Source organism: Cariama cristata, unplaced genomic scaffold (assembly GCF_000690535.1).
Source record: "Cariama cristata isolate BGI_N322 unplaced genomic scaffold, ASM69053v1 scaffold35978, whole genome shotgun sequence".
NCBI classification, from domain to species: domain Eukaryota; kingdom Metazoa; phylum Chordata; class Aves; order Cariamiformes; family Cariamidae; genus Cariama; species Cariama cristata.
In genome coordinates, this window is record NW_009632342.1 from 37933 (window position 1) to 52913 (window position 14981).

At 35.2% G+C, this 14981-nt stretch overlaps 1 protein-coding gene across 1 annotated transcript in view; it reads right to left on the bottom strand.

Moving 5' to 3' along the window:
* The window catches only part of SESTD1 (SEC14 and spectrin domains 1), a 46495-nt gene that overhangs the window by 17322 nt on the left and 14192 nt on the right, over positions 1 to 14981 (bottom strand). The window contains exons 5-8 of the mRNA XM_009706310.1: positions 7874 to 7987; positions 5522 to 5619; positions 5064 to 5119; positions 2354 to 2565 (exon numbers count right to left, since the gene is read on the bottom strand). Of these exons, the coding sequence (XP_009704612.1) occupies positions 2354 to 2565; positions 5064 to 5119; positions 5522 to 5619; positions 7874 to 7987 (480 nt within the window). The remainder of the gene's footprint in view (positions 1 to 2353; positions 2566 to 5063; positions 5120 to 5521; positions 5620 to 7873; positions 7988 to 14981) is intronic.

Genomic DNA, 14981 nt, shown 5'->3' on the forward strand with positions numbered 1-14981 from the left:
CCACATGTCCCCCTGCAACCTCAGTGTGATCCGGAAAACTCATATATGGAAGTGACAGTTCTCGTGCAACTCTGAAACAGTGTGCAAGACTACGACTTAGCAGTGCCCTCTCTGACCAAGGCCACCAACCATTAAAAGTTTCCAGCAACTACTGCATTGCCTCTGAAACTGCTTAGCTTAGCACATGGCCATTCTTGTGTGACAGATACTTGAACTGAGGAGAGAAGAGTCACTAACGGACTTGCAAAAAGAAGTGATGTTATTTTCATAAAATGTATTTTTAAATGATTAATGACTAGACTGCTGCAAGGCTTAACATTAATTTTTGTGAATTAATATTAGAAAACCAGTAACACCTCTGCCTAAGGAGGGACAAAACTAGAATTTATAACATACACAGTTGCTCGCCAGTAGTCTGTTTAGCAGAACTGCTTATCAGAAAATGTCTGGAAATCATTGCCATTTTTACACTGCAGGATGAAAGACAAAAGAAAGGGAAACAAAACTACAGAATAGAAGTAAGAGTTGTATTTAAAAAGAGAGGGTAGGGTATTGAAGGTACAAGGGAAGAGAGGTGGTTATGGCTAAGAGGGCTTTGAGACAGGAGTAAGAACTAAGCAGGTCACAGTAAGCAGAAGCAGTAAATAGTGAAAACGGAACAGGAACAAAAGCAAGCAGGAGTCATTAGTAACAGAAGCAGCTATACAAAGAATGAAATAGGAAAGTAATTGTAATGAATACTAACAGGAAATCAAAACACTAAAAAAAAAATCAGCAATACAAGGGAAAAAACCCAACTTTCTATGTACATACTCACTCCAACTGAAAATACTGCAAGCATGTTGTACTGCAACTTCTGTTCATTATGGCAAGATAAATTGCCTTTATTGGTTTCCTCCAGTCCATCATTATCCCCTTACTTTTCTCAGTTAGCCTAATTTTATCCCATAAACCAAAAGGAAACTAAGTCAATTTGTAGATTTAGTAAGTTTTTCCCAAACATTTGTATGCCACTTAGAGAGCTTCTAAATGCACTTTATAAAACTGATTAGCCTAGTAAAACAGTGAAACACATTTTTCATGTGTACTGGGACTCAGTTCACTTACTATGTAGCATCCATAGTGTAGATAGAAATAGTTATTCGTTTGCTCTAATACAAATATTGCAAAATGAGGCCAATGTTGCAGTAAACAAGTCTATTTAAATGCATTAGCAATGTCAGTTTGCCAAAGTACATTATAAATTTCATTTCAAACAGCAGATCTTGTTCAACCACTAGAACTTTAACACGGGGGAAAAAAGAATATCTCACCTGATTATACCCACAGCTGTGCTAATATGTTCTATATAGTACTATTTTCATCTCTTACATATTTTTATTATTTCCAGCTCAACATATAAAAAGATAACATTTGCTTTTTTAATTTTTCTTATAATAATCTGAATTACTACACAAGTGAAACTTATTTCCTCAGTAAATTTATATTTACATGATAGAAATAAGAAGATTGATTAGTTTTTATCTTTACCCATACCTGGAACATTGAAGTCCAAGTACTTGATTTGCACTCCTCATGCATTAGAAATGTCAATGTTGAAAGGTTAAAAGCAATACCCATTCCATTTTCTGCATATTCAAACTATACCGAAGCTTAAAAACATGTAAATCTAATTTTAAGTAATAAACACAAGAGGAATAAAGTAATTCAAATTTCTTTGATTTTCTCTACTGAGACTTTGCTGAGAAACTGTTGAAAGTGCTAATTACATGCCTGTTTCCAAAGGACCAAAACAATTCATTATGACCTGTAACACACGATTGATTACGAAGGTTTGTATTCATTCTTGTCAGGATATCCTTGAAATACAGAGAGTTTAATTGCTTTAACTTAGTCAAAACACCAAGTATTAGACAAATAAAGGAATAAATAATGGCTTATCTTCAGTAAAAGGAACTTAAAACAATATGGGCAGGGAAAGGTTTCCAACTCTCAAGCAAAATTGCAGTCATATGTGTCTGATTTGTGAATGTTCCTCTCTTCACTAACAGGTCAGGCATTTGCCCCTCTGACGATCTAGCGATACACTGCCACAGTATGTGACAAAGGGACAACATGAAGGTTCTTCAGCGCGATGGCAAGACAGCACATTTCTAATCACCTCCACATATCAGAATAGCCTTTGGAAAGTCACTGCAGTAGCCACACTGTAAAGCATCAAGTGAAACTAGCACACTGCAGTTTGAGGAGTGAAAGGAGGCATGAAGCTCGTCTCTGATGTTTCTCACCAGGGAACAGTCTGGGACTCGAGCTCAAACCTCCGTTTCACAGTATTTAAGAACTCCAAACTTACCTGCATTACCTTCTGCTGAATCTCCTCTAGTTGTGTGCGCTTGCTACGTTGTCTGCAAACTTCCTGGTAGCGGGTATATTGCTCTCTGAGTGAGTCTAGTAGCTTCATGACCTGTGGCTGAGCAAGTAGTTCATCATCCATTGGAGACCAGGACACCCCTCCATCTGAACCATTGAATCGACGCTGTTGTAACTCAGATAGTAACTCATGACCTTTAAGAAAACATATAATGTGGTTAATTCAGATTCAAAAAACAAGCACAAAAATTATTAGTAAGCATGCCTACTTTTAGACCATTCGGTAGTACATCTTTGCAGCTAGTGATCTTTCACGCTTTGGGCACATTTAATGATACCACTTCATGCAGAGCACTGGCCACAGTATGTGGGGTTGTATCAGTCATAAAATAGGGTAAAAATCATGCGGTATATTTTAAATATACAAAAGAGATACTGTGACTAACATCCATATTGACAATAGTATTGATTAATGTAAAGAAACAATTACAAAGCACAATCCTGTGTCTGAAACATCTATAAGTATTCTGGTTTACTTCAAAATACTGTGTAGCATGCATTTCTCTCAACTCGTATTCTTAGATTAAATGAATGATCTAGAAGCACTAACAAATGGAGCATATAATTTTTGTGTTTTCTTTGAAAATTTTTATAGCAAGTAGAAAACTTTCTATGAAAGTGTGAAGCTGAATATTAAGTATTTTGATCAATATTTTTTCTCACTTTTCTCACCTTTTTCTTTGTGCTCTTAAGCACTGTATCAGGGTATAGACTTTAAAGTGTAAAAACTTTCATACATGCAAAAATAGTATGTTTTGACTATGTAATCCTGTTTAAACTGTTTGAAGAATGCTATCGCTAAATTGTGGTAAAGTTTTCAGGGTGTAAACACCATACTACCAGTATACTATCCAGATCATCAGTTTGTTCCCCAAAAGCTCAATGAACAAGTTAACAAATAATACAGTGTTTGGTCACTAAAGAAATGTTGGTGTAAAAGTGAAAATCTGCCAGTTCCACATCATTAGTTCTGCAGGTCTTAAAATAGTAACGTGCCAGTTCACTAAAGGAAAAAAAAAAACCTGCCACTAAAATAGTAACTGTAATATCTCAAGGAAAATGCAGAAATATAGACTCTAAATTCAACTGGTATTATCTAGACAATTAAAATGCCAAGGGCTTTGGAGATTGCAGCAAGCAACTTTAAATTATTCAGCACATATTATCGTGAAATGAACATGTCTGAAGACTGCAAATACATTCTGTCATACTATAGAAAGAAGCATCTTTGATTTCATCTTTTATAATACTACATAGATAGAAATAGACAGATGCAGAGCAAAAAGATTGAAAGGCTTTTACAAGTCATAGTTCTACTGGGATAATTCTGAATTTTTATTGTATTGTTTCAGCAGTAAAGGATTAACATTTTCAAGATAAAAACATTTTTAAAACTAGATTCTTACAAAATTCTAAGAACGATATATGTGGATTTGGAGCTTGTGAAAGCAACAGTACTTGTAACTATGGAGAAGACAGAAGCCTTTTATCTAAAGCCTCAGATTGTTTGTATTTACCCTTAAGAGATGGGAAAGTTTAAAGGGAGAGAGTTTAATTTTTTATTCTTAAGCTTTTGATGCAGTGAATCTAACAAAAAGAAAGGCTGCCTCTTAGGAACTCCCATGATTTAACAAAAGTTATTAAACTTCATAACTCAAAAATTCATTATGCCATAATTAAGAAAACAGTATGCATATAAAGTAATGTTCTTGGGAGCCATCTGCTTACATAAAATTGAGTGTAGTTTTGTCCAAAAATCTTACTATTAAAGATACACAATTAGACTAAAATCTAGCAAGTGTGTCTACAGACACTTCATATTTTAAAAACCTTAAAGACCACAGCAAGAAACTGTCGTTTCACCTTTTAACTCAAACAGTATTATCCCACTTCTAAATAAGCTAGAATTTTACAGAGGGCAAGTAAAGTCAGTAGCTCTCTGTGGCAAATATTACATGTGACCCACACATTAGTTTGTAAGAGGCTCTAAGATCAGGATTCTGAACACTCAGACTCTGATCGCCACCTTAACACTACACATTACTTCCTATTCTACAAAGGCATAAATCTTCAAGCAAATTTCTAGTCCAAATCAGTCTATTATACTTTATTATCAATAGCAAATTCACTCTAAAACCAAAACATTTCAAAGAACTCCAAATTGTTTAATGTTGAAGGGAGAGCCTAAGTAGCGAAGAGTAAGAAGACTGTATGCTTCCCTTTTACAGATGGTCAGCTCAGAACTAGGCTGATGCAAATTATCAGAATTGTGTAGGTAAATGCAATCTGTATTGTAACCATTTGGTGGCTACTGAGATGAATTCATTCTATAAGGCCAACATACTGACATCATCTAGAAACAATGTATTCTCAAAATTAAACATATTAATTATGGTAATACTGTAAAGATGTTACCAGGATTATTAAAAACTGTATTTAAAAAGACACATTTGGAGTTCTTCCACTTATTTGTTAATATCACTTTTTTTAACCCAAAGATGACATTAATTGATAAGCTTGTTACATTGTGATGATGGCTAAGAATTATTGTGCCCTCTGTGCTTTTACTTGGGGCTTAAAAATGAATAATGTTACTTTATTGACCAACATTGTAATTTTTCAACTTACTATACCTGTCTGCAATACCGTCTCAGGATCAACTGATGGAAGAAAGTTCAAATCTATTGATCTTGAATAAAGTAAGAAACATATTATTAATAATAATAAACTTCATAATAATTAGTTACAAACATAGTATTAATAATTTGTATTACAGTAGTACTAAAAACTTCAACTAAGACCAGAGCTACCTGATGCTGTTAAGAGACTGTATGTTTCTTTCCTCACTCAGTAAAGTCCTCACTTTTTCAATTCATTGTATCAAAACAGAAGCATAGCCGCATGTAGCCAATAGCCAAATGAGCATCCATCTACACACACAAAGATGAATTTTGTAGTCTATGCTATAAGCTTTCAGGGTTTCTTTACACATTTCAAAATATTCAAGGTATATCACATTTTCAATATTGTTTGGATTTCCAATGAAATTTTATAATCTAAAAGCATTGATTTCAAAAAGCAAATCACACACCTCTCTTTTTCTTGTTGATTTCCTTTATCACTTCCATTGTTAATTAGAGCAAGCTCATCCAGTAAGGATGTTGATTCTTTCATGAACTTTTCAAATACCTAAATAAGAGGCAGGTATTAATTTAAGAAATGAAAATTATGTAAGTGGCAGTATTGAAGGCCTCAGTGCAAATTTATCTGCTAGTTCTGTTAGTATACCTAAATCTTTACACTATGTAATTATTTCCCAACATTCAGATGGTAGGGTAGAAAGAGTAGAAAATACAAAGTTTTGTTCAGAGAACACTTAAAAGCACTAAGATCCCTTAGGGAAACCATGAATGTTACACTGAATATAACGAAGATGGACTTAATTCTGAAATACTGAAAAATTTTAAGATTTCTGCAAAACCTGTAAGTTCCTAAGGATATACTTAATCTATATCTTCATGTAAGCCTTTAAGTAAATCTTAAGAATAATGCTAGAGAATCAAGACAAGTTACACAAGCATCTGACAGCTCACTTGAACAGATTAAAATAATCAACTTTTTGAAGATTCTAGCTTTTAATCACTACTAATATGGACTATATTGTAATGAATAACTAAGATAAAGGAAAGATACATTTCTGTTTCTAAGATATAGAAATACTCTCAACAGTTTCTTTGAATATAGGGGCTTCTGATCTAAGATAACAAGGCCTGTATAATCAGACAACAGGTCCTGTTCAGATGATTCCTCTGTACGTGACTCCTGAGGGTTGGTTTTGGGGGTTTTTTTTTTTTTTGGTTTGTTTTTTAACAGAACTGAGCATGATCAGGTGCCATAAGTGACATACATAATAACTTTCAGGTCTTTTTGCTGTTAATAAATTATTAATTAATAGCCTGCAGATGAACCTTCCTTAAGCTATCTAGGACTACTTAAATTTCAGGGAAAACCAAAAAAGATGAGGTGGGCAGCTCTTAAAAGCCAATTTATAAGAGTGGTTTATAAAATACAAGTTAAATTCAGTTGTTACAAAAGGAAAAAAAAAAATCCATAGCAGTAAAATCTATAAGCAGTTGTAAACTATTTTTCAGCTAGTACCTTAAACAACTTCTCTGCCCTCTTGTCTAGTTTCAGAATTCAGGTGTGGCAATGGAGGATGCAATTCATTAATATACAAGTGAAACGAGGCAAGAGAGGAGAGATAGGAGAAAGAAATTTTCACTTGTAGTCTCAACCAAATATGAAGCAAAAGTCCCAGCTAGAGTAGAAGTACTGTCCTTGTGAATTTTATGAATGCAGGAATAAGTGAGTAGAAGCCAGATTTGTATATTCCAGACAAAAACAAAGGACAATGGAAATACTAGATTTCTCTTCCCTCCCCTGTGTCCAGGCACTCTCAGTTTCAGGTGGAGAAGAAACAAGCTGCCTTGCCCTAACCCATGCACACATAAAGACCATGCAAAGACCAACAGAAAAAGCTGCACAGTAGACACTCTCTCTGCCCTTGGGTCTGAACACACAATTTACTGAGATTTGGCAAAAAAGAAACATGGTACACATGGCATAACCCCTCAAATTTCTTGAGGGGGAAGTACTGCTGTGAGATTGGCTGCAGGGTGTGTTTGAAGGCTTCGAGCAGTTGTAGTTGGGACACACTGTGGAGTATTCCTTGTCCAGGATCCCACCCGGAGATCCTAGATGGAGATGCACATTTTAAGAACAGACTGCACAGGAAAGGAATACGCTGTTTCACTGAAGATTAAATATTGTTTTGAAAATCCAGTTTAAGTAACTGAAAAACAAGTATCGATGAAGAACAGATTAAAACATTCTGGAGTGCTATGCGCACCAACAGTTGCTTAAACAATTTGTGTCTATTAATGATTTAGGGTTGTACTTGCTCCTAGATGTTTACTGATCTCTGTAACTACTGGGAAAACTGCACTGACACAGGTTTTAGTGTAGGACAGCTTAAAATCCGGCTCTCAGTCCACAGGAATCAAGGCCTACGAGATAACCTTGGAAGGTCTGCAGAGTCTGAGTATTTCCTCCTTGTTTTGGGTTTCTCTTAGCAGCAGCCAAACAATTTCCTTTTGCAGCAACTATACCATACACTCAGGCTCTTCTAGAGTGAGGGTCTACAAGAGAGCTTCATTAAGGAACTTGTTGGTTCAACAAATTGGTTACATTAACACTGGATTTGCTGAAGGCATGATAAAGATAGTTATCATCATAAGACTATTCATGCATTTGAACTGCACTACTACACATACGACAATTTCTACACACTTAGCAGCTCCTACACAAATTAAAATTCATGGCTCAAGAATGAGACACTTGGGGGAAAAAAAAAAAAGCAGAACAACAAAACAAAACCACTAACCAGTCTCTTATTCAACCAATCCATGTGATCATAGGTCAGAGTTCCTCCAAAATCTTCTGTTAGTTGGCATGGCTCAATATATCGAGTCAGCTTGTTAGCAGACACTAAAATAACCTGCAACAATAAAAGAAATTTTAGGTGCACTTGTAAATAATGCTTGTATTTTTCCTTAAGTACCTGAGAAGTTGTGTTAAGTGTGTTCAGAGGTACTGAGCAGATCTTTCTGTGATTCAGAGAAAGTGACCCTTTTACTGCTAAATGTTTAAATGGAGTACAGCTGGTTGCAATTAACATGGGCCTAAAACAGATGGGTAGTTTTGATATGCAATGTATATCTCATGCATAATCCTGTAAAAGCATCATCTGTACCACCTTGTCTATTTACAATTGGAAAAAGAAATATGTTTCTTGGATATCTGTTTTCTTGGTGGTAACTAATGCTTCTCAAGTCATACACCACATGATCAGTTTATAGTAGCAGGATATCGTACTGCAAAGCACTTAGTATTTTTATCATTCTCTTGCAATACTTCCAGTCCCAGACATGAATTTGTGCCATAAAAGTTAAGTACCTGCATCTACTGTGCAAATGTGCTCAGCAAGAGTTGGATCAACCATAGTCTTTCCACAAGTAGTCAAATTCAAATCTTAGTATGCTTAAAAGCCTGAGCCATTCACCCAGGAGACAAATCTAGTTCACCAACTACTTCAGGAAATAAAGGAAAACACATATCCGTTGCTAGTCAGAAGACTAAATTCTTCCCTTCATTTCTGCATTCAAGAGGCTCCTGGCTGAGCCTTATTCATAAAAATCTAAACCAAAAGTTGGCAGCACAGGTTTCTTTGATGCATTATATGCTAAGCCTGGAATAACTCCTGTGGAAAAAAACCCTCTCTACGGAAGTAGAGATATTGGCACTGTATAGCCCGAAAGAAGAAGAAGAAAAAAAAAAAATATAATTTTGAGAACCCATCAGATCATGCAAATATTCTTGCAGGGGACTAAAGAGCTATTTTTGAATAAAATAAACCTATCTTTTTAAGAACCGTCAAACAAAAACAAGTATACTGCAAGGACTTGTGCTTCAACTGCAAAACCCCTTATTTCTCAGCAGTGAAACTAGTTATTTTTTCTAGTAACATGATTTTGATCCATGCAACAGTGCCACTAACATCTTTCGTAATAAGACAGCTTTGAATACTGTTTGTACAAAGCTGACCCCTCTATGTCATTTGCTGGTTTTCTGCAACTACTTCCATTGCTCATTTGCAGTGAGATAGAGGCAGACATCAAGACCAGACGGGAACTCTGAATATTCAACAGGACACGTAAAAGTGCCCCCAAAACGTTAAACCACCCATCTGAACTTTCTTTCTTGAGGGAAGAAATGAAAAAGCTCTTTAATACAAATGTCAGAGTCAAATCCAGGAGCTATTGGAAAACAGGACAGCATAAGATTTCAGTAACAAAGCGTTCTTTTAAGTGTGTAATATCACAGCAGCCACAGTACTGAATCTAAAAAGGAGCAGTTACTTTCCAAAAGAACACAACACACACGTCCCTTGAGAATACAAAATTTAAACAAGTGAAGTCTAAGCATATCATCTTCTGAGAGAAGTAAATATCTGTATTAATCTTCGTAGCTTGGTATCAATGAGTAATACATTCCAATTCTGGGATAAATTAAGAAAATTAGCTAAACAAATTGCATGGTAATATCCTACATCTATTATCAGAGCAAAAACTTTATACTAGGAAATATGTAGAGAAGCACTGTAAAGGGACTAAATCCTATTTTTAATCTCAGGAGTAAAAAGGTCTTAAAAATCAGATTTAGTTTAAGAGAATAATTGGTATCATCTCTTAGAAAAAATATTTATTATTAACTGGGATTTACACAACACTGTCAACCTACAGATACATTGAATTTCACAGAAAGGAAAAAAGCCAATCCTGACAAAATCATTTATGAAAACAGAGAAAATAATTCATTACGTATACATATCTATACTGCTTATAATTTGTTAGGATAGTTTGGTTTGGTTTGGGTTTTTGTTTGTTTGCTTGCTTTGGTTTTTTACACTTCAAGCAATCTAACACCTAACAATCAAAAGTCTCCTCCAGTTCACGATTCTTTGTAAAGAATTCTTATCAGGTGTGTCCAGCTACTGAAAAGTTTATACATGCTGAAAGTGCATTACCAACACATGCCACAGTCTCTCACTTATTTTAAGTAAATCTCATGATCATGTGGATGTCAAGTGATGCTAGTCATGAAATTAGATGCATCTTAGGAAAAGATTCCAAGATTAATAGAATGTATATATTACACGCAGTATTAGCTGTTTGATGTTATGGAAAAGTGACAGAAACATAACTAATGGCAAGAACATTTATGCGTATGATTATATATGTTTACATTACCTGTTCCAATTTGTTACATCACAATGTCACTGACTACAAATGCAGCTACTCTAAGAGTATATTAAGGTATTTACTCAATATGAACAGAACATCACTGCCTCATTTACTAAATTTAATAAATCAGCATCAAAATACTTACAACTTTTTTCATTTACTTACTGGAACATAAGAACCTGTCATTGCTAAAACACTTTTTTTTAAAAGAACATTAATAAAGCATGCTAAAAAGCTGAACATACTAATCTGGTTGCTGATTGGTAATTTTGGACAAATTTCATTCAAATAAGCATAAGTAGAGGGTTTTTTGTTCATTTTCCAAAAATTCTGCCAAGAAACACTGTGAAACGCAGCTAGCTCTACTCCTCTCACAGTCTGGTTGATAGGTATAAAGTGCTGAATTTTGATAAAGTTCTTTGGGCGCAACATTAAAGCTGTTTTCTCAGTGGATTTATTCTTGACGATTTGTTATGCCAGCAGCTTACATATCCAAACAGCTTTGGAAAAATATGGGGAAAGCTTCAATGAACAAGGCAGAGATTTTGCGAGAATAAGTTTGTGCTTCAGTCTGTTCAGGAATCCAAGTTGAAGAATGCCTATGTTCATTTTTCACATGACACTGAAGACAGCTTTTGTATAAAGGATAGCAACTTTTTTTTTTCTCTTTTAAATTAAATGTGAATCCTAATTGTTTTCTGAAGTGTGATCAGATTCCTCTTCAGCATTTGGTTTTTTGAAAGTTAGCTGTGCTTATTCTCCAGCAAAACTCAGCCGCTGGAAAAAACTTAAATACAGCCTCAACTATTTTCCAAGTGATTTTTCAAGAATAACTATGTCACTTCTAACAGACAAAACATAGCTGCCCATATATCCGGTCTGACAGTCATTCATTGCCACAGAACTGTAAAGCAAAGACTTCCTTTTCCCAAGGAGAAGAATCATCCTATTGTTTGATGATAAGTTATTTCAAACCATTTTTTGAAACACTATTTGATTAAACACTGAGCAGGATAGAGTGTTATTTGTTAACATGGAACACTAATCTATACAATGATCATTTGCTTTAACATTACACCAAGAAACACAAGTTAAATATTTATCTGGCCAGTATCACACAGAAATCTGGCATACTAGAAACCCAAGCAGCTAGCAGAATCTAGATACACACTAGACTAACTGTCAATTCCACTGTCACTCCACTGCCTCCTTCACCTTTGAGCACTCACAGTTTTGCCCACTCATTCACCTTCCCCTCCAGAGCTCAGGATAATAATTAGCACACTATCCTTTTTCCATCCTGGAGAAGAGACTAATAGGCACACACAAACCGGTATTTTCCGACATACCCTTCTTTAGGACCAAATTTAGAATGTGACGTGAATGCAGGCTTACGTATTCCAGCTCCACAGGGACAATTCCCTGATTTCGCCCAGATTTTTAAAAGAAAGGACTCATCACCTCCAGTGTTAAAACAGCAACAAAGATACATGCAGATGAAAAAAGTTATGCATGTAAATAAACATAATTTTGATAAAAAATTGCAATTCCTGTATGCATTTTTGGGAAAGTCCATGAACACTACAAATTTTGGTGCCTTAGTTTTAAAACACTGGACTGGAGGATCTGATACAGAAATTAAAGACTTCCTACAAAGTGTTATTCATTCTTCATTCTGTGGAGCAATATTCGACTTATTAGCATTATTCTTAAAAGGTAAATTGGGGATAATTGTGCCACAATTAATTTCCAAGTAGAATATTGAGAGCTAAGATATAAAACACATGTAGTAACAATAGTTAATTTGAAAATACAAGAACAGTATAAACACTTCTTGTAGTAACACAGTAGAAACTTCTGGACCACAGTGTATTTTCAATGGCACCAAAAAAAGCACATATAAAAGTGTTTGGGGTGGGGATTTTTGTATTTTGGAACATTAAGAATTGCTATAACCACATAACAGGTATTTAATAATTTTCAGAATAAAGACTGTTAGTCTAGAGAAGGTATGTATCACTGACTTAGGTAGACAGAGAAGAGTTACTTTACTTGAATTGGCGACTGATACGAAAAATTGTGGTCTAATCACATTGGATTTAGCCGTTCTTGTTGTTTTCTTAAACAGTTCCTACACTTTTAAACAAATAACAAGATCCTACTAGCTATTTTTCAGCTACATAACATGGAAAAAGCAAGTCACTTAGCTAATATTTCTTTCAGAGCAATTGCGATATGCAAGTATATAGACCATAAACAGGTTGACATGCAGAAAATTTTCACAGAAAAATGTGATTTTTAGGTTTCTGTACTCCTCTGTATATGGATGACTTGACATTAGAGACTTGAGATTTTCAGAGACGATTCTGCTGATACACGATCATAAGAAATTTCTGACACTAATACAGACATTCATGAGTTGTTAGCTGCTACAGTGCAAACGTGAAACATTTAGAACTACTCAGACTTTGGGCTTCAGGACTATCAGGATCCTTTTGCTACCTACTCTGACTTTTCCAACTAGTTCCCAGTGGTTTTTTTATTCCTTTCTCCTTTTCTTTTTTTTAGAAGCCCTTGATGTCTTATCTCACAATCCTAAGTGAACTTCTAAATTTTGCTCCATGATTTCCAGAAGGATAAGAACACAAGCACACCTTTTTCCTCCCTGTTTTCGACAAACTGATTTTCAAAGCACTAATCTAATTCTAAACCAGGCTCAGAGATTATTTTTCCTCCCTGTCCCTAAAATGAATGGCATATGCAAAAAAAAAAACCAACCCACCAGTCTGTATGCAATTTTGCATTGTGTACAAACTTTTACATTTCTTCTACTTTCACAGTACACATTTTTCTCCAGTTATCCTAGTTACCTTCATATGAAAAACTCACAATCAAATACAACACACTACAGCTACTAACAGTGATTTGTTTCACATCACTATGTAGATTATACTAATAAAAAAGCAAAAAGCAACACCTCTCAGCCCTCCAAAACACAGAAGTTTTTATATTCAAACCTTGTTTTTCATTCATTTAAAAACATTAACATTATTAAGTATTACAGTAACACATGCAACATTTCAGCTGAAAGACACTCTTGGAACAATTATTAAGACAACTCTCCTGCTATGAAGCATGGGCACAGGACCAGAAAAAACTGTTTCAATGAACACATGAACTGGTTGCTAATAAGCATTTTAGGGAGGAACAAAGTGACAGAGGAAAGCTCCAGTGGAGGATGATTGGGAACTGACCTGAGGCAGGTCCAAAACTAACACTAATACTAACCAGGAATCAGGATATGCACCTTTAGTCAGCTGAATCATCCCACCTCTTTATACTTAGCCACCCAGTAGCCTTTTGATCTCAGTTCCCACACTTACTTTCAGTGCTTTGCAACTCATTATCATGACATCTCACTCTGAAGCAGAGGACCTCCACCTCTGAACAGAAAGGAAGTAATTGTGATTAATGGCTTCATATGGTAATATTAAGCAAGGTATTAAAAACATATCAGGTAGCAGGAAATAGAAAGTAGATGTGATGCCCCATTAGAAATCACAGTTACATAGCATTTACTTCAAATAAAATTAGATTACACTCTCAAGTGAATAAAAAGATTCCATACTTTCATTTAAATTTTTAGATCATATCTATTTCACTGGTGCAAAAGCAATCTTGAGTTTTCCTAATAGTTAAGCAAATCTAACCCATGATCCAAAACACAAGTTGGGTGTTGCTTTGTTTTTACTGCTAGTAATATACAATTATGCAGCTGCAGATTTGTGCATGAGATAGAGGCTTCAACAGCCTTACTAGCGCTTTGCACTCATAATAGGAATAGAGCAAAGACATACTACGGTCTCTAACACAACTATTACTTGGAGCACAGAGAAGGTGGGTCACTTTTACCGAGCCAGTTTTCCTAACCACAACCAAGTAACAGATAACCAAGAACTAATGAATGGTGAAGAATAAAGGTTTGCCTAATACCAAGGGTGAGTCTTCATTATATTGGAAACCATGAGATTTTTCCTACTATTCCCTCAGCTTTCCATGTCCTTTAATGAAGAATGCCATTTAAGAACATGAGTTATTGAACAAAAACACGCAAAAAACCCCAAGAAAGCGCAAGATATAAGGAAAAGCCATGAGCTAGGATGGTACCACACAGTCTTTTTAGAAACATCTATGGCAACTCTATACCAACAATTGCTCATTATCCAACCTCAGTTAGATGATAACTGCCCCAAAGCTGATAGTAGCCCCTTGCAAGCAAGCAGTCTGACCCTGTTTCTATGCTTCTAAATTAGGCAGAAAGGAAACTCAAGAGCAAACACCTATCAACCAAAATGAGAATTCAGCAACTACTTGTTATTATCCTCTACTCATACAAGCTTCTGATCCGCCCATGCATCAAGCCAAGATACAAGGAGGCATTAGGGAACAAATCTGAAATTTTCCACCTGCCTAGGAAGCAGCTGCTATGTTTTAATGCTATGATTATTTTTCTTGTAAAAATGATACACCACTGTCTACTTCTCTTACAATTGACATATTTTGATATATGTTTGCATAAAATGCATCTCTAATACTTTAATTATTTTCTTCTTCCTAAAACTTCAGAACTATTAACTTAAGAGAATCTTAGATCAAAATTTCAGGTCAGGGAGAAACGTTTACGGTTCA